Source organism: Ptychodera flava, chromosome 13 (genome assembly GCF_041260155.1).
Source record: "Ptychodera flava strain L36383 chromosome 13, AS_Pfla_20210202, whole genome shotgun sequence".
In the NCBI taxonomy this organism is placed as follows: domain Eukaryota; kingdom Metazoa; phylum Hemichordata; class Enteropneusta; family Ptychoderidae; genus Ptychodera; species Ptychodera flava.
In genome coordinates this window covers 12,650,115-12,670,558 of record NC_091940.1, presented here as the reverse complement: position 1 = coordinate 12,670,558, position 20,444 = coordinate 12,650,115, and the positions used below count along the sequence as shown (strand labels likewise).

General features: G+C 35.2%; 1 protein-coding gene across 1 annotated transcript; it reads left to right on the top strand.

The window, feature by feature from the left end:
* The first annotated feature begins 6 nt into the window (after nucleotides 1-6).
* On the top strand, nucleotides 7-19,566 carry LOC139147468 (Fanconi anemia group A protein-like). The gene is made up of 22 exons (XM_070718576.1): nucleotides 7-280; nucleotides 1,030-1,139; nucleotides 1,625-1,733; nucleotides 1,863-2,014; nucleotides 2,535-2,627; nucleotides 3,097-3,277; nucleotides 3,749-3,843; nucleotides 8,449-8,482; nucleotides 8,759-8,923; nucleotides 9,308-9,450; nucleotides 11,827-11,902; nucleotides 14,079-14,212; nucleotides 14,449-14,559; nucleotides 14,932-15,027; nucleotides 15,384-15,467; nucleotides 15,788-15,876; nucleotides 16,009-16,069; nucleotides 16,373-16,422; nucleotides 17,345-17,421; nucleotides 18,177-18,299; nucleotides 18,689-18,821; nucleotides 19,402-19,566. Exons 1-22 carry the CDS (start codon nucleotides 196-198, stop codon nucleotides 19,412-19,414), a joined length of 2,214 nt encoding a protein of 737 aa, XP_070574677.1. The 5' UTR covers nucleotides 7-195; the 3' UTR covers nucleotides 19,415-19,566.
* The last annotated feature ends 878 nt before the right edge of the window (nucleotides 19,567-20,444 follow it).

Sequence of the window (20,444 nt, the reverse complement as noted above, 5' to 3'; positions counted from 1 at the left end):
GAACATTGAAATCACCAGCTGATTATATTTATTCAGCTGTGTGGAGCTAATGAAAATCTGCTCCATACGATTCCGGAATCGTCACAAGCACGCTACGACCACAGATCCCCATGGTAGCTTGATCAGTACAAGGATTCCAAGCTGACAGATATTCTCCACCGTAGCCGACGTACCCTTAATCGACCAAAACAAGAAATGATCCCAAAACGTCCAAGATTGTCGAGTGAGTGTGAACAAGCAACCGGAAGAAAGAGAAGAAAAAGTTTCAAAGAACTCTTGGGTAAAGTTGTCGAGCTATGTAGATGCACATTACAAAGTATTATTTTGTGCATATGCTCCCCATATAGATATATGATCTCTAAAATGGACTTCCCGAACTATAATTATTATTTATATAATTTTGCTTTATCATATCATAACATGTTCATTTGATTGTTGGTATGAATTAGTCAGAAAAGAGTAAAGTAAAATCTGTATTCACTTTCGGTGATTTACAAGAAAATGTTTAGATTTTATTTTTCTCGGTTTCCTTTATTATCTTCATAGATGAAAATTAGCATAATTTGAATTTGCATCCAATGCATTTATGTGAAGTATTTGTTCTGACTGTTCCAACAACGTTTTGAAATTCAATTAAATTAGACCTACGGAATTTTGCAACGCATAGGCATGACTTTCAGGCATTTGCTAAGATATTTGATGGCATCAGTGGACCAAAAAATAGATGCAGCAAATGTTCTCTCTGCATCCAAATGTAGTTCACAGAATTAAGTGATTCATTACATTTTCACTGGATTAATGCAATGAAGCAATGTCATGGTCAGAGTGCTGTGGTTCAAGATGATTAGAATATCATCAAATGTTTCCTCCCCATCTCTTTCTTAATTAAATAAACAGTGCAAACACTTTGTCAGGTAACTTGTAGAGTGTTTTCTCTTTTGTGCACTGAGGCAAGTTTCAAGCCTTTTATCAGTCTCATCATCATGCCAAGTCATTGTCGCAGTACATGTACCTTTGTTCTGTCTCCAGCATCAAGACGCAATGAAGACCAGCTGTCAGACACCAGCAAAGATATGCTACAAGATGCAATTTTCAAGCTTGTCAATCACCAGCAAGACTTCAATACTTTTGTTTCAGAGGCAAGCCACAATTTCTACCTTTCACCTTTGCATAGCACATACAGCCACTCTACAGAAAACAGTAGGGCAAAACTCATCCTATTTTCAGCAGGCTGGAACTGTTGCCATTCTCTTCAGCCCTCCAATGTCTTCTATGAATCACAAATAAATCAGGCCTGATTATAAAAAGCCATGACAGGTTTGAAAGATCTGTTGTTGACTGAAAAATGAAAGAAACCCTCTAGAACAGGTTCATCATCTGAAAAATATACAGACCTGAACAGTTACTGCGTGACAAAAACACAAAGACAGCAAGAGTTTATTATGTACCTGAAAATTCAGAAAACAGGGAAGAAATAAAGAGTACACTGAGGCATTAAAAAGACAGGAAGAATTTCTATTAGGAATGTCTTCCTTGTTTAACAGGGATTTGGTCCATGTCTCATGTTCATGCACAGTCCCCCACCAGACGGGACTGTGATTCATGTAATTGTTTCTCTTTACAGGCCTGCTCTGAAAATAGAAATAGTGCCTCAGAAGGGGAGGTAAGGGAAGCTTACAGTGAAACCAGAAGAGATCACAAGGATTTTAAGGAAGCAGAACTTAGCGTTGAAGGTATGAAAAAAGTTACCAGTCTTGCTTAATGTACTGTATGTGATCATATCTGACAATTTCATATTGACCATGGCAAATACATGATCAATTCAGTCTTTCTTTGTGTAACTCTATGTTTTTGTTACATAGGTTGTATAACAGCATTGCAGAGGCAGAGTTCAGAAGGTGAAGTATCCTTACCAGTGCTGGCAGCCAATACCTGTGTCAATAAACTATGTGAGATGTTACAAAGCAGACTACCAGAGAATTCCAATAACATGATTTTATCAGCTGCTGAGAGAGTAAGTGAATCTTTGCATTCTATATCTTTTCTGTTAGGGGAAACACTGAACCACTTTATATTGTAATAGAACTTTAACATAAATGGTTTTTATGGTAACATCTTAGAGTAATCAGAAAATTTGACTTATTGTTTCATCTATCCTTCTGCAAATTTTATCATGATTTATGATTTTTACGTGCCATATTCCTTTCTTTGAAAAAAAAATATGTCAGTTCTATTGAAATTAACATTGACATGATTCCCGAAATCAAATACATGTATCTCAATACCACGTGGTTTGTTCAATTTTTCCACGGACTTACACGTGTGTATAGAAAAAATATCAAATGTAGTTGTGAAAGGATTTTCACAAATTTTCACAATGTTGTGCAACATTGATATTGCTCCAACACTTGCTACCTCTAGTCACTATTTACATGTCCAAGTTATTGAGTGTTCTGAAGAATCGTAAGAATGTATTTGCTCTGATTCAACACTGTAATAATTCTTGTGATTCTTTGTATTAATGTCAATTTCAGAGGATCTTAGACACGCTTGTATTTTTAATGAAGAAACTGTTATCAACGCAGTCATTTCACAGAAATCTCTTTGTTGAGAAGCTCAACAAACAGGTAAAGTCATAAAGTATTTAGCCCAAAAGAACGAAAAAATGCTTAAAAGTTGAAAGAACACAAAAATTTAAACCAAATTTCAACAAAGATATTTTCAAGGTACAGTAGCAATCCTAGCTGGGGCAGTGACATAACATCAGCTTATATCTAGTATGAGACAGATGTAGACTTGACCAGGAAACAGAGGTGTACATTGTAGAAGCCAAAAGATGCTTGTAGGCAGTGGAAACAATCACTTGACAGAGGGATGTGTATGTATGCATGAGTATTTAACCCAAGGTCTCATTTTAAATTTCTAAAAATGTGAACATGAAGATGATGAAATGTTAGCCCTCTACAGTTTGACTTGTAACTACAGTACATGTTCTCTACACTCAAATGATATTTTTGTTCCCCGTTGAAAAGGGAACATATATACATGTAACTGAAAAGGCAATATTGGGTAATTTTTACTTTATTTTTCCCATAGTGTCCTTATCTCCCTCTGGAGTTACTATGGCAACTCCATGTATCATCAGTGATGCCATTAGATGTCTTCCTGACTGCCAATGTTGGCAGAATAAATGTCACTTCCAGATTTGCGAAGGACATGGTAGATCTACATAGTTATTCGACTGATGAATTACAGTTGGTCCAGAAAATCCTTGCAGGTAAACGCCATTTCACAATATAGATTTGCAGTTGTTTAATTCTTTCTCTACACTGCACTACATGCAGAAATTAATTGGCAGATTGTGGTATTTTTTTGTAAATAAAGTTTATTAAACACATAGTGGGAAGTCATGACCAACACAGCATCCTTTAGTGTTCTTGTGAACTTGGAATTACAGTAATACTAACTTTTGACAAAGAGGTCAAAGTTTACTGGTCGGTTTTCTAGTCTAAATATCTCAGTCTAATAAACGTGTCACTGGCAGCCAGAATTGTACATGTACATGTATATGAGAAATAGCTTTTATATGGAGTTCAGAAAGAGTGAAGTAACAGTGTCACAATACGCAAACTTTTCCAATTATTCTTGCATGAAATTAGTGGACCAAACCATGAGATGACTTGCAATGTGAACTGAACCTTTCTAAGTAAAGCACACAGACAACTTACATATGCTAATTTTATTACAGATTTGTTGTCGTTTTTGATCGTCCAAGGATTTCCAGAAAAGCAACATCAGTCTGACAAAGACAAAGAGGATGCCATCAGCAAAGGTCTGCAGAAGGTGTGTTTATCCTGGTCAGAAATTTTACTGGTTATGTGTCTCAGTTCTGTGGAATTCCATGCCTACCATTACAAGAGATTTTGTGGTTTACTTTTTTCCTTGACTACATGTAGTGATTGTATCAATGAAGGAGATAATAGGACACTTATGAAAAGTTTTTTTGTGGCGCCGTTCGCTGAAAGTCAAGAAATTTTCCGGGTTGTCATGGAGTATAGAGATGGAGGGACTGCTGCTGTGGTTGATTTCTGTCACCTTAGAGAGTACTGAGGTATTACCACATATTGAGTAGCTAGATCACCAAACTATCATGTTTCCATGGTAACAACAGATACAAAAGTATAATGTCGAAGAATGGCTTTTTCATGCAGTGTTATAAATTACTGTCAATCAGGCATTTGTCACACTGCATTCAGTGTTTCATCTAGGCTGCGCGATTGCGCGATTCCCCCTCTTTGATGTGCTGCGCGTACGCCAAGTGTTTCACTGCACTGAGCTGGCTGGAATGGCATATCAAATATCATGGGTGTCACACTTCGATGCTTTTGACCCATTATCGGCACCTGTTAATACTTTTGCAACAGGCATTGTATAGTGTAGCAAGAACATTTACATGAAAGGAACTAATTTTTAGTACGATTTTGATACTTTTTGTACTTTCGTATGCTGATTTTGCATATGAAAGCATGTCAGCCCATTGAGAGTTACGTTCGCAAAAGTTCATTGCCCTTGTCTCATTATCTCTGTACGATCGAGAACAGGAGACAAACTGAAGTTTTGGGCATAGTATGAATTTCCGTAACACTATGAAAATAATTCTGGTAGCAAAAATTGACTCGGAAATTTGACTTTACTGTTACAAAAACGTTTTCAGTTCAGTGAATGGCATTGGCACTGTGACGGGATTGCATGCAATGAGAGTCACAAGCAAGCTGTAGTGTCAATGGGCCCGTTTTTGAATTCAGTGAACAAACATTGACTTATTTTTCGGGCAAATACACCCTAAAATTAACTGTTGATGACAACCAACATTTTTGTTTGTTATTTTCCCACTGTAAAATGACTGACAAAAAGCAATTGGAGCGAATCTGACATCGAGAAACTCCACATTCAAAACACAGCAGACAGAGACCTCGTAAGTTGTTCGTTTTAACTCTACTGAGTCTGCGCACAAAACTACAAGACCAGCTAGGTCACTAGAAAAATACAGCTAACTGGTTTGTATAGGGCAATCTTGATCCAAACTCTGCTGTGGTTAGGGATGATATAAGGGACGATTCAGAATTTACTTCCAGGGGGAGGGTGGAGGATTTTCTATTTTCTCGGTGATTTTTTTCCATGGCCCCCCTAGTAAATTATAGAAAAAATCTATGGCCCCCCCTCATCTTTCCTGTTTTTTTTCCATGGCCCCCCCTAATATATACATGCATGCTTATACGGTACATTATAGACATATCTAGTCTAACAAGTTGCAGGAACTGTAGGGCCTAGTGGACATTAATCGATGATATAACAAATCATTTCAGGGTTATGTGACTATAAAAAGAATGATTTGCAGGGACTGCAAGTGGCACACTTTTGGAAAGGGTAGCAATAAACATATCTGGTTGTAAATTTCTGAAGAAAAGTTAATTACTAAATATGAATACTTTTTTCGTTATGTCTTACTGATACATATGATGCACACAAAGACAAGCAAAGATGTCAGTTAGAAATGGTGAACAGAAAATCAGAGGAGCAGATAATTGGCAAAGTGATATATATCTTGAAGTTTAATGGTACATCTCATTTGCATATATCCAGATATTTCTGGAAAGTGAGATGTACATGTACATGCGCACATCAGCATACATTTTCATTTGATGATGCTGAATATTTGCAGACTCACAGTGAAAGTTTTAAACATTAGGAATTAAAATTGGTGAAAGCCAACTTGTTTTTAATTTTCTCTTTTTTTCTAATTTTTTGGTTGTCATAAAACCAAGTTGCTGCCACTGAAAGCAACAATGCTGAGGAATATTTTAGAACATTTCTTGAACAAAACACCTTATCCAAAACATGAATTCACATGTTATTCTGCTCATTCCATTCACAATCCAATGTTCATATTAAAATGCAGATAACCCTGTGTAAGTCAAAATTCACATTTTGTCAGCAGTATTTTTCAAAATTGACAGAGCATTCATATTTCAAATTTTTTTAACAAACTTTAATTTTAGAATAGTCATGATTCGCATGTTTTCAGATGACACGAAACAATACATGTTAATTTGTTTTTTTGCCTTTTCTGCCAGCCGCCACTGTGAAATCTTTGATTATACATATCAGAATGAATGGGACACAAAAGTATTAGCATCAATACACAATGTGTAAGCCTATCCACATTTCTCCTAGCCTCATACACACTGAGATCACTTCTTGGACTACAGCAAATTTCTTGTGTACACAATATTTCAACAATCCGACACCATAGCATTGGTGCAGTGCCACATGATCTTCTGGATGCACATACAGGATTATTGGAAAATCAACCCTTTTGTAAATTTTTCACCATATATTTTGACAGTAATACATAATATTTTTATTTTCAACATTAAAACCTATTCGTTGAAAAGCACCTTGAAGATGAGACGGCCATAAATTTATTTTCAAAAAAGTTTATAGTAGATGTAAGCACTGTAAAAAGTTATGTAGAACATTTAAAAAATTTAGAAAGGGTAAAATTGATGAGAATGAAACATAGAAAAAAGGAGCAGAAAAGAAGAGTAGCAGTAGCAGTAGTTTACTCAGAAGGATAAAGTGGGTGTATATTTGGGGTAAAAAACCTCAATTTTTGTATTAATGATAAAAATTTATTTAAGTCGAAAACTAGACAGTATTTTCTGAAATGTAATATTTCACTTGAAAGGATAGTATTCATGTAGAAAAAAACAACTATTTTACTTGGCATTATCCATCTTCATTTTAAAATTGTAGGGGTTTAAAGACTGACACTCTAATAATTGATTAAAATCATGATCAGCAAAATTAAAATGCCTCTTATTCAAAATGCCTCTTATTAAAAATGTAAGAGCTTTATTGCCAAACAAAACCAATTGATAGTTGTTGTGTTATATAGCATTTAAAAACATAATGTGAAATTTCAGAAAATTTGACCCAGCCGGAGTGGAGTTAAATTCGTTGGAAATTTTGAAATTGGGAGGCAAAAGAAGCCAAGAAATCAGGTGATTTGCATACATTTGCATAAATTAACACTTCTTTATCATGCAACTTTCAACTGCTTTACAAGCTACAAGGTAAACCAAACCTTAAAAAGACATTTGCTGTAATTTTTAGCATTTGTTCAATGTTCATCTCTGTGTATCAGCATTTGTTGTTATTCTATCACTACATAGAACACCCAATGCTGTATTTAGCAACATACCAGTGTGAACATAAATGACCATTGTTATTGTTGATAAATGAATTCTAGTCTGGACTTGATCTGAGATCTCTTTTCAACAAAAACAACCCTGACTGTTCACTGTATGGTTTGTATTGACACGCTAAGTACTGGACATTTCATAACGCTTCAGGGAGGAGAACAAGATACTGCAGTAGATGCATAAAACAAACCACTGTGAATATTACCGAATTTGGCAGCTAAAGGAGTTTAACTAAACATGTTGAGTTTATCTGTCACCCAGGTAGCGTCTACGGTGCTCTTTTGTAGAGATCAGAAATTCTGGGCAAATATTGAATTGATGTTTTTTTTCCTTGGCCCCCCCCTAAAAGATTGTGGTATTTTTGTCTGGCCCCCCCTAAATTTTCTTGGGAAAAATGGGTGGCCCCCCCTGAAAATCCTCCACCCCCCCCCTGGAAGTAAATTCTGAATCGTCCCTAAGCACTTACTTCAGTAAAAACGTGACAAACAAATATATATTATTTGTCAGAAGATAGGAAAGCATTCCTTTATAACTACTAAAGATTTGTTCTTGCTTTGTGTAAGTACACACAGTTCAGTTAAAAAAATCCCTAAATCTGTAAAATGAAAAAAATCCCTTGAAGGTTCATGTACAGTGGAATGGCTAGCTGTTAACAAACATACAGAATATTGTAGCATACAAATTACGCTACATTTTTTCCAGGAATATTAATGCTTACGAATATTAATGAGCCATCCGCCAATCTTCGAAGCTCTACATACATTCACAACAGAGATACTCAAATTTGTTGACTTTTGAAAAAATCTTCTAGAGGATAGTTTTTCCAGCCAGCAGCTTGGATTGTGTAAGCAAGTGATTTATGGTTTGTAGTATGTGTATTACAAGTGACATCACTGCAACATTAAAACTATGTGTAAAGCCGTGATTATATGTTTTAGTTAAATCCCCCTAAAATTTTAAAATCCCCTCAAAAATTCCTGCAGAGGGGGACCAGTCCCCCCCCTGGTGTAGCATCCTAGATGAAACACTGCTGCATTACACACTGCTTGCCACACTGTTCAGTGAATCAAGGAAGAGACACATAAACTATGAGATTTTACTTGAGCAAATGAATCAGTTTACTTGTGTTTGTGTTCAAAGCATAATAATTTTAAACTCCAATATAACTTTCTTATTATTGCAGGCGTCCACTGTACTGCTTGATTCTGTAGTGCTGAGTAAGTTCCAAGATTGCTCATGTTTGCCAACTTATTTTGCCAATTTATTTACTTAGTTGTTGATTAAAAGTTCCACTGTCGTTTGGATCCATTGTATATGGGTGTATAGACATTGATACTAAAGAGAAAGTTAGTTTGTGTTTTAAAAGATTAATAAGTAAAGCTCAAGCAGACACATCATCTCATCCTTTGAGTGGAGGTCAAAGGTCACATTATCTCTTGAACGTGGAGATATAGCAGTTTTTGATAATCTTCTGATGTCTGTACTGTTTGCAGAAAGTTTTGAGAGGAACCTACAACAAAAGACTGAGGAAGAAAAGAACTGTGTGGATGTCTTTCAAGTGATAAGGCTTCACAGTGATCAAGTGCCTCTCAGAGTGCTACAGAGATTTGTTAGTCATGAGCTCTCTCAGATTCTTACCCATGATGCAATGGTGAAAGGTTAGTATCTTCCCTAGATGAGCAAAGCAGTGCAGATTTTTGAATGTTTCTCTAGTCCAGCAGCCAAAACAAAGCTTTCTAGCTGTGGGAAAACAACATGAAAAGTTCCAGTCAATTTGCCAAAGATGATGTTACAACTTGAATGTCAAGCTTAACTCAACTCAAGGAAATACAACAGAAAGATGTACAAATACTACATGCAAATGGTAATATAATCTTGTGACACTGTTAAAATCAACTCATGTTATGCTGCCCTAATTTAAATGAGTTTGTGTACTTCTAAGTTGTCAGGCTATAAAATGTCAAGTAACGAAACTTAAATTAACAACATGAATTTGATTTTCTGTTGACTTTATGATTCAAACATTGTTTTTCTCTCTTCAGCCATTGAGATGTTCAGCAAGCAGTCAGACACTGGACTCCAAATACCAAGGGGACTGTCAACACTTTTCACAGAATGTATCTTAATTCTAGGATCCAATGATTCCGTTATTCAGATCTTGCAGAGAATAGTGGAACGACACGATGTGAGTAATTTCCAGGTTCCAGTGCCAGGCTGTTGATAATATAATCAAGTGTAGCAGTGTCTCTCAATACCTTTGCACACAACTTTGCAATTGTACTTTGTAGCATATTGCAAAACAAAGTCATAATGTCGCTATGTTGACTTGAAAGTTTCATATTGACTCCAATTATGACAAAGTCTTGAGGTATTGTTGTCTATTTTTGTCATTGTTGACTCATGATGTCATCCGTTCATGAGTAAGTCTTACTCTTAATGTCAATATTGACTTATTTTTATGGATATTATGACATCTGCAGACCACTGTTGATGCTGTGTGTCACTCTTCAGTCAGTTGGCTGACATTTTTAGCTACTATAGACTATAGTCTATAGAAACTATTGGATGGGTATCCGTCCGGCGTCCGTCGTCAGTCTGTATGTATGTATGTATGTATGTATGTATGTATGTCCGTTTGTGAGGCGTCCGTCCACTCAAATATCTTGAGAACCGCAGTACTTACTGATTTGATATTTGTTGTGTAGATGAAAAATATGATTTTGAGAAACTTTTTTTTTTAATTTTTTGATATTGTTGAAAATAGGCAAATTAATGCCAAAAAAGGTGTTTTTGGTAAAAAATCATCTTCTTCATAACCGCTGGTCAGACAGCTTTGTTATTTGGTATACAGGTCCCTAGGGATAACCCAACTTAGATTTGTTCAAATTGTGATGAAATATGCAAAGGTGTATTTTTAAGAAATTTTTTTGTCATTTTTGGTCAAAGTTGACTTACATTGTACGTAATTCTTGTACTGTATAAACCCTATCAATTCACCCAGAAAAAATAATTAATATGATTTTAAATAATTGAATTAATTAGGAAATCATCAAAGCCAAAATAATTTTAGTGTGGAATTATCAGAAAGTTCAACTTTTTTGACAGTTCATAGTGAAATGCTTACCATCTTGGAGGATTAAAACATGTAAAGGCAACTTTCCTGAATCCCAACTTTAATATACATGTATTCTGAACCGTCATTTATTGTGCCCTGTATGTTATCTAAAAGAAATTGCTCATAATAGTTTGTCATGATAGGGTGGTCAAATAAATAGAGATAGAGGAAGTTCTAATTTCCATTTATGGTTGACTTGGTAAGGATAAAATAACATTATTTTTTGAGGAAAAAAATAGAGTGGTCAATTAAAAGAGTGGTCAAAGTGATAGGGTTTTTATGGTAAAGCTTGACTGTAAGATTCCACATGTGCTATTTATAGCAATTATGCAATCTGTGTAAACAGTGCAATGAAAGTGTTACATGATTGCTTATAATGCTTTTGATGACCTTGAACTTCTAAAGTTTTAAACATTTTTCTCTTCAGTGTGCTTTCTCTGAGTACGTACAATCTCAACTTATTCAACAGAACTTACTTACAATATTAATTTGAAAGTTAAAATGTGCTTGGTTAATAGGATGAAAATATGATATTAAAAAATAACCAGCTCAAATTCTTTATAACCTGACAGATATGCTGTTTTTTTATGACGTAAATCTTGATTTAAGGAAGTCTTGTTTACTTTAATTAGAATGTAATTAACTCTCCTTTATTAGCTACTATAGACTAATATAGTCTATAGAAGCTATTGGGATGGGTATCCGTCAGGCGTCCACCGTCAGTCTGTATGCATGTATGTATGCATGTCCGTTTGTGAGGCGTCCTTCCACTCAAATATCTTGAGAACTGCAGTACTTATGATTTGATATTTGTTGTGTGGATAAAATATGATTTGAGAAACTATTTTTATTAATTTTTTGATATTGTTGAAAATATGCAAATTAGCGCCAAAAAAGGCATTTTTGGTAAAAAATCTTCTTCTTCATAACCACTGGTCAGACAGCTTTGGGATAACCCAACTTAGATTTGTTAAAATTGTGATGAAATATGCAAATCTGTATTTTCACGGAATTTTTTTCCATTTTTGGTCAGGCCATCCTGAAATGAGCTATTAAAGATATCCACCTTCTTCATCAATACATGTGTCACAAAAGTTATTCTCTACATAACACAGCAGAGCTCTGTCAACTGTTGAGTCGCTTGTTCTTTCAAAACCACTGGTCAGACAGCTTTAATATTTGGTTTACAAGTCCCTAGGATGACCTTAGTGAGATAATTTCATACAGTCAGGAAATACTTAATTTTGTATCCATGTCTATAGTAGCTTCAGGGACTTTGGCCCTATGTTTTTAAACATGCATCTATGCCTCCCAGTTATGCAAATAGTCTATGCCGTTGTGTTTCCTTTGAAAACTTTAAATTGAAAATCTGAACCCTATCAACAAAATTGCTCTCAGTCATCCACTACGATGTACTCTTGACAATCTGGTCTCATTTGTCTTCAGGTGAATTGGCAGTCTGTCTTGTCTTTTATTGCCACATTTCTCAGCAATTTCAGAAAGGCTGGTAATGTGATGAATGGTAAGTTACTACTTAAGCCCAGCGGGCTGGATGTGGCAATAGAAAACATTCCATTGTAATTTATTTAAATGGTGAATAAGTCCACATGGGACACTTAAATAAATAAAATACAACAACAACAACAACAACTTAAAGTGGCACTCCCACTTGGTAACATTTTTAAAACACATATTTTTAATGCCAACGGTCGATATTGACGTGGCGACTGCACGTGGATTGCGAGATATCGATAAAAACGTCATTTCCCGAGCGTATTTTTCACATCCGAAGTTTTACGATCGTTCCTGATTATGACCCGAAATCCCCCGAAGGTTTGTTGTTGTGCTGATTGACGATATACTAGGGAGTCTATAATAAGTTCGAACGACGCAATAATTTACCTCCCACTGCGAAGACTTTATATACAGCATTATGCCTTTACCTCAGATAAGTTTTTTTAAAACTTCTCCTTAGTTTTTGTATTATTCTCAATCAGTTGTGTTTATTATATTTTTAACCAATACCACATAGATATCAGTTTTTACGTGTAAAATATTAGCCGCCTCTGATGACTACATTTTGTCGTCTGCCACACGGTTACGTGTGGTTCGATACATAGCGGCTGCCGTGTGGTGTGCGTCTATGCATACCACACGACGGCCGCTATGTATCAACCGCGTGTAACTGTTGTAGTCACCTATGCGAATTCTGGTGGAATCAGCAAAAATTGTTTTTCGTTTATTCGCCAAGTCAGTAAGACTCAGCTTTCTCCCACGGGGCATGACCGATCACCGACATGAGTGGTACTGTGGCGTACAGCAGCGTCAGCGTAGACTCGTACTCCATAGCTTAGTTGACAATGGCAAAAGTGCCGAACGTTCGATGTTCGGAAGCTGAATTTAGATGAGCCACCGGAATTCAAACTTTTACTTTTTTGAGGACATGTTTTTATCGATATCTCGCAATCGGCGCGCAGTCGCCACGTCAAATATCGACCATTGGCATTAAAAAAATGTGCTTTATAAATGTTACCAAGTGGGAGTGCCTCTTTAAAGAGATGAAAAGAAAGAAAAAAGAAAATTCCCCTTTCAATCCAGGTTATGTCATTATTTTTCAATAATTACCAATGTCATTTTTAAATATTCATAAAATACAAATCCTTTTCTGAATTTCAAATGGCATAGTTCTATTGAAATATTTGTTATACATCTTATTTTGAGGCCAACATTCCATATTTGACCCGACATTGCACCGCAGATTCATGGTGGAATTTTGGGGAAAAAGAGATGGTGTCATTGTGCAACCCTCGGAATCATACATCTCACAACCGTTCCTGATTTCAAATACCAGTAAATGTTCTCTGAAGGTCTTTTACCAAACTGACTGGTACTATAGTAGGTAGACTGCCATGCTGTATGCTAACTGTATTTAGAATGTATTCATACTCATGTGCTTACATTACAAGAGAGCCAGAGAAAAACCATTAGATCTTTAAAACTTGAAATTCATGATCAGTTAGCAATCAAAATTCAAAATTCTAAATATGCATCGTAAGTAAACATAAGAAGGGGTATACACATGATTTTCGAAACTTAAAAATTCCGTGAGCCATCAAAATTCAAACTTCTAAATATATGCATCATTTGTTTGCCATATACTTTGTGGAATTTTTTCATATAAGTGCAAAGTCAAACATAGACCATTAGCATCAAAATAAAATGTTAATAGTAAAAGTTGGCAAAATAAGACAATTTCAAAAAATAAGACAATTCCACATTGAAAATAGTTTTGCTGTGTATTGTGAGTGAGAATATGTGATCAGAGAATGTAAGTACTGGTATACTCATAGATGTTGAATCACAACATAATTATCAGTGTGCTCATGAACTCTCTGAGTCTATGTAGGAATTTCTTAATTTTTTTTTTAAATTAGCCCTACATCACAAATACATGTACATGTACTAATATACACTCTTCTTGTTTTGCACTGGAAAGAACTTTCATTGAATCTGTGGCACTCCAGTCTAGTTAAAAGGGCACTCTGCAATATCAGTTATATTTTTATCATTAATTGAATCTTTTAATCAAACTGCCGTGTATTGAATCATGAAAAAAAAAGATGTTTTCAGGTCACAGTTACTGGTTCTACTTTTTCTTCGTAAAACCGTTTTGAAAGTATCATCCTCTTCATTATCAGATTGGATCCGGTCTCTTTTACAAGAAGCATTTGAAGATCTCAACAAAGAAAAGCTGACTATTGTTTTCCTGATAGCAAGACAAGCATCACTTGCAGGCACTGATGTGTTTCCATCCTACAGTCAGTGGTTCCAGGTAAGAAAAACTTATCATTTACATTGCTGTTACCTATCTGACCATAGCTTATCTTTGATGTATTTCCTAGGGAGTTTTTAATGTATTTCTGTGTATAGTTCTTGGTATATATAACTCAGGTTGATTTCAATGATTGTACAAGGTGAAAACTCATATGGAAATGCCAGATTACTACATAAGTATCAATATTGAACATTTCTTTTTATTGACAATCGTAATTTTTGCTTTCTCTGCAGTCATATTTTACAAACAGCAACAGCAGCCTGGCAAACAACAAGAAAACCTTCACATTTTTGGTTGAGTTCCTGACAGAGATAATGCCATACGAGTCTGAGGATTGGCTGAAGGTACTGTGTACTAGTACGGTAGTATGTTTTTTAAGTGAATTATCATCAGTTTATCAGCTTTCTCAATGTTTTTTTGTATATTGTGTTATCATTTGACCAACATGACTGTGTTCCATGTATGAGATCCGGTTAAAAAAATATTACATACATGTACGGACAAAGCTGGACAAACAGAGAAGGTTCAATATTTTGAATCTTAAAAGTTTACTTGAGGTGGTTCCTGAATGTCTGATATGGAATAAATAATTTCTTCAAGAGGTAACCTATTGAAGTGAAGAATATATGTAAGATTGGTTTGCCAAGGAAAATCTCTTCATGAATTTATAGTTTGTTTACAAGGGAAAAAACCACTCCATGAATGTTTATTTTCAGGTTCATATTGTGAATCCTCCGTATGTCATTCCAAAATGCAAGGAATTGTACCTGGACTACATTGCCTTGGCAAAGACAAGGATTGCTGATCTTAAGGTAAATAATGTTGTCCATTGATTACCAGAGATACAAATGGACTGCCAGACCCAAGACCTGAGTGGCTGATGGAACAATTACGAGGGTTAACAATAAACCAAAACAGATAAATAAGCTCTTTTGCTGTGACTTTTTGTTAAATTTGTCACAGCAATGATTAAGGCAATTGTTTAAAAATGATGATAAAGCTCTTTTCAGATACATGTACTCATTCAACTCTTAGATTTACATCTAAAAATGAACTTCAATTATTCATGGATTCATATCCCATTGTTTTATGGTTTACTAAATTTTTGGGAAATGCATATACCAGTTAGTTAACAGACACTAATAGTATTTTGGTTTTCTTCTCACAGTCAAGGTGTAATCCAGATAGTCTTTCTGACATTGGTCTTTCCAATGACAACAGTGGTGATGCTGAACAGCAGAAGAAGAAAGAGGTAAGTCTGTCAAGATGCTATGTCAGGTAACCCCACATGAGAGAAGACGGTCACTTTCATGTACAGCAGAAATTACTACAGCTTACATAGAATTGTTGGCCATAATTATCAGCGACTATGAGATAGCAGGAGACTGGCTGTCAGATTGGCCTTTATTCAATACTTTGTCTGTGGTAGTTGACATAGTTTTCAAGTATACATGTACATATGTACATCCATGAAAAATTTAACTAAACTAGTTACTGAAAACAACATCATACTGTTTGCTGTATAATTTCAATGCTGACTGATACATTTTCACTATTCATTTTCCATCACAGCTAATGGAACAAGCCCAGCAGGATGTTGACAAGGCTGTCACTGCATTTGAGAGAAATGGAAAGATACCATCCACTGTCATGGAGGCAAGGTACAACACAAATGTTCATGAATCATTGCATACAGCGTAAAACTCCACAGCATTTCTTAAAGTCTTTATCAACGAATTATGAAATAATATACACACACAGGTAGCTATCATATTTTTGTTTTCTGTTTTTAGCATTTTCAGGAAACCGTATTTCCTTGGTCGTTTTCTTGTAGCACTTCTCAAGCCAAGGCTGGTAAGTCACTTCTCAAGTTTACTTGATTTTATCGTAATTATTGCATGAAATCTTATATCCTGCAATTATATTTTGATATCAAGAACAGCTTGTCATAAATATTTGAAAATGTTAACAAATGCATGGCTTGATTACAAAGTATTATCATTTCTGTTTTATTAAGCACATTTTAATTTAAGCATCTTTGTGTTATATTCCTGAAAAATTGGCCTTTCCTATAATTTCTAGTTCTTCTAGACCATTTACAGAACTAATTTTTTTATACACATTATCTGTGAGTAATGGTTGTCATTTCGTTCACAGCTTCCTGACGTGCCAGATACTACAATGAAGTTCATTGATGCTCTCAGAAGGTAAGAGCGCCCTCTATAAACTATTCAGTTCCATAATTACACCAGCCAGTGAACAGCTTAATTCCTCTGTGTAACAAAATTCTGTCAAAGGTGATGTAATCTGGAAAGGTTTTCTCAATGTCAGATGTTATGTGTTGTGCAGTCAGAGAAAAGTTAAAGCAATACCCCTACTACAGGTGGGCATACACAAGAGTGTACCAGGGAAGGAGATTATTGGGTTCTGTTATTACTTTTTTCGTAATAAAACTTGTTAAGTCGGGTCTGTAGATTCTTTTTAAACACATCTGTCCAAACAGAATGACACATTTGCATAATTGACACACAAATAATTTGTTACATGCCTCGTATATCGAGCGTCGCACGCTCCATAGGATTCAATGGTAACTCGTCGATGACGTCGTGGGGTGCATAGTCATCATTGGCTTGAAAGTGAACTGGAACTATTTTAAACTTGAAAACTTTTGGATGTAAAAGTCTTGAAATTTCATGTTTTGCATAGGAAATCTGGTTTTTGGAAAATTTTGCATAAAAAAATGATAAACCGCATAACAGTAGTTTAAATATATCAATGCGCCATTCGATGATGAAAATCGTTCCATTTTTAACGGATTTTCGTCTAAAATGGAAATAAAACATTCGATTATCATTTGCCAATAAAGGTACATATTTTTAGTAAACATTTTGTTAGTAAGAGAGGCATGTAATAAAAACATTATAGCTCAAACAAGGGACTATGTACCCTCGGGGCAGGAGACCATTTGCCCTCCTTACGTCGGGTGAATGGTTCCCTACCCTCGGGCACATAGTCCATGTTTGGGCTATAATATATAATATTACCCTTGAAATATGCCTTATCAAGCACCCATCCTGTAAAAGATCATACATCTTTATTTGATACTTATTTTCATTTACTTCTCTGCAGGAGTGATAAAATTCCATCGTCCATGTTCCAGAACTACCAGAAAGCTTGTCAGAGAGAAATCAATGCACTATTAGAAGGTAAGATAATTATAAAGTCCGATTGTCACTTTTGCAAAGGTGATATGAAATTATGAATTTCATCCCAAGATGTGATGTAACTAATTTTCTTAATGTGCGTATGTATACATGTACACAAAAGCATGCTGTAGATCATGAACATGATTCGTAAATCTGTGGCAGCATTAGATACTGTCATATTTGAAAGACTTCAATAAGGTAAACATTGCTGACTAACTTGATTTTTTGTTGAAACAATAGGATTTCTGTATGGACATGAAAATATTGAAAACAGCTGTGTTAGATTATTTATTTATTTATTGGAAATATGTTTTTGTCATCTTAAAATTGAAATAGCAACACCAACTTTTTTAATGTGTAAAATCATTAATGCATTATTTATCATTTCCATGGTTTTCAAGGTCATTATTTATCGTTTTGTTTGAAGCTGTAGGAGTAGAAAGTCCAACAAAATGACTTTATACAATCAGCCATATTGCAGTCACAATGGTATGAAGAACAATTTGTCACCAAAAAACAGGTTACATTTCTCTGTGCAGAGCAGCTCCAGATGACATGTGTCTGCAGTACCTGCACTTTGATTTCAGATATGTTGGTTCTTCTCAAAAAATATATAAGACGTTCTTTGGATATGAATTATCTTACATTATACAGTACATCGTATATCTTTTCACATAGAATCTGACAAACTGTATCTCATTCAGTGCTCAATGATGTTTCTCTTCAACTTACTTTCTTATGTCATCACTTTTCAGGTGTATTTGATGAAGACCCTGCGGAAGCCGATTTGGAACCATTGGATCAGTTAAAACACAGCCTTGATCAGTTGCCTGGTAATGTCATCAAATGTAAATCTGATGGGCAAAGTTGGCAGAAAGGTTAGTACTCAGGAGAAAAGTAATGATATAGTGAATATGGTCTATTTTCTAATAGTTGTCAAATCATTTCAATGAAGTTATTAATTACTGCCTAATAAATGCAGACATTTCAAGTTTAAATTGTTTGACTGTGTGAAGTTTTGCAGTGCGCTGGTGAGGAGCATACTGTACGGGTGCTAATTTTACAGTTCTCCAACCGTCAAGTCAACTTATCATTAGAAAGACTTTTGAAATAAGTCAGGATAAGTTGTCCATTCAAATAACGTGGATGGAGTTCCAATTGTGAATTCTGATAGTAGGAGACACATGTGCTTCTTTTTTTGATGAAATTGATGCCAGCATCTGTATCTGAGTCATAAATCAACTCACTTCTGTTTTTTACTTCACAGCACACACAGCATTGATTTCTGTCATATCAGAGAGAATTCAAAGTGTCATCGGAGTGAGCAAATCCTCCAGAATGTGGGCAGTGTTTTTGAACTTGATGTTGAATGTGCCGGTGTTTCCACATCAAATCTGCAGGTATTTGCATGTTCTTTCATAAAAGGCCTTTTACACTAAGTCTTGTGTTGCCACAGGAAAAGGAAACTGATGATGGAAGAGATCATTTTTATTGTGAAAAAGCTATGTAAGATGACATTGCCATTCACTTTCTGATAAAAGATTGCCTCTGTTTGTCCGTAAATTATTTAAGTAATGATACTAGCAGAACCATGGTACATAAATTATATACTAATCAGACTTTGATTTCTGAGTGCCATAAAAGTTATTCATATGGAAAAGAATGTGATATACCGGTACATACATGTATGTCATCTGTATATGTGGATATATGTCTGAAATATCTTTGTGTACATGTATGTGTATTTGTCTACACAGTTGTCTATGTATGTATGTATAAATTTATTTATGTATCTCTGTATATGTATGTACCGATATTTATTTATACATGTATGTGAGTACATGTATGTTTTGTTTATTCACATAAAAAATTTGAGAACTTCATAACTTCATAATTTGCTTCATGACGCTCTCACTTATTGTACATACTATCTCACACTCTGACATTTTGTCGCACATCAAAAACTATGATTTGTTTCAGCTTCTTGATGTGATTCTGAATGGCTTTGGCAAGACTGTGATGACTGCAGCCAGCCATGGTGTAACTGACTCAACTTGGTGTTCACAGTTCATGCACATGCTCAGTTCTCATAAAATGATCCATCCAGCACTCTATGCAAGACTCTGGAGTCTTATATGTCAACAGGTAGGACTTGAGTGTGTCATTTAAGGTAGAACGCACCTCGGGGACAGACATTGGGATCTCAAAGTTTACAATTCTCTTCTGATATACCACATGTGGGGGTTCATTTTAAAACTCTTGGTGAAAGAAAACTTTTCACCGGCAAAGTTTCACCGGCAAAATTTTTGAAATTCGAAAATTTTTATTTTTCTCCATAGAGTTAACACAGGGATGGCGGCCATTTTGAATTTCCAATATTGGTAAATCTTGGGTAATTTGTTTCTCTAGTACAAAAAATTTGCACGATGACCCCTATTTTTATTCATGATTTGAAAGAGAATGATTGAAAGATCCCTTGAGGAAAGTTAGAGCAAAAGTTTAAGTCTTTCACTTTCGAGGTGCATACTCTTACGACCTTAAACCATAGATATGCAGCGTTCATACAAAGTTGCAATAATTAGTCTCTCTCAGTGAAAATCATCTGTACATTCTGTATTGCATTATGAGTATGTAGACAATTTGGAAATGTCGGAAACTCGAAAAGGTAATGTTAGTGAATGAAAAATAGTGTCAAACAAAAAGATATGATCACTCGGGAAATTTTGAGGTATGTAAGGAACATTATATTGCTCAGATATGCGCAGCCATTTGTCATAGTGTTGTCAAATGATTTGCAAACCTTTCTATTGAAAACACTCAAGGGAATGACAAAACTTCTAAATCGAAAAATTCTTTAAAATATAACTTTTTATCTTGAAAAATGTATATTTGCACCATAGAATATCCTGTTCACAGAGGTGTCCATGAGCAGAATTACATTGCACCAATAATTTCGGTATTTTGTCATATCTGTTCTCACATTGTAAATACATTGCATTTAAAAAACAGGGTCCAACCTTAGA

Bases quoted from the DNA above. Each gene is read 5' to 3' on its own strand.
- LOC139147468 (XM_070718576.1), top strand. From the start codon at position 196: ATGATCCCAAAACGTCCAAGATTGTCGAGTGAGTGTGAACAAGCAACC. The intron at 2,015-2,534 runs GTAAGTGAATCT...TGTCAATTTCAG, and splicing joins TTTTATCAGCTGCTGAGAGA to AGGATCTTAGACACGCTTGT. The intron at 15,877-16,008 runs GTACAACACAAA...TTCTGTTTTTAG, and splicing joins TCCACTGTCATGGAGGCAAG to CATTTTCAGGAAACCGTATT.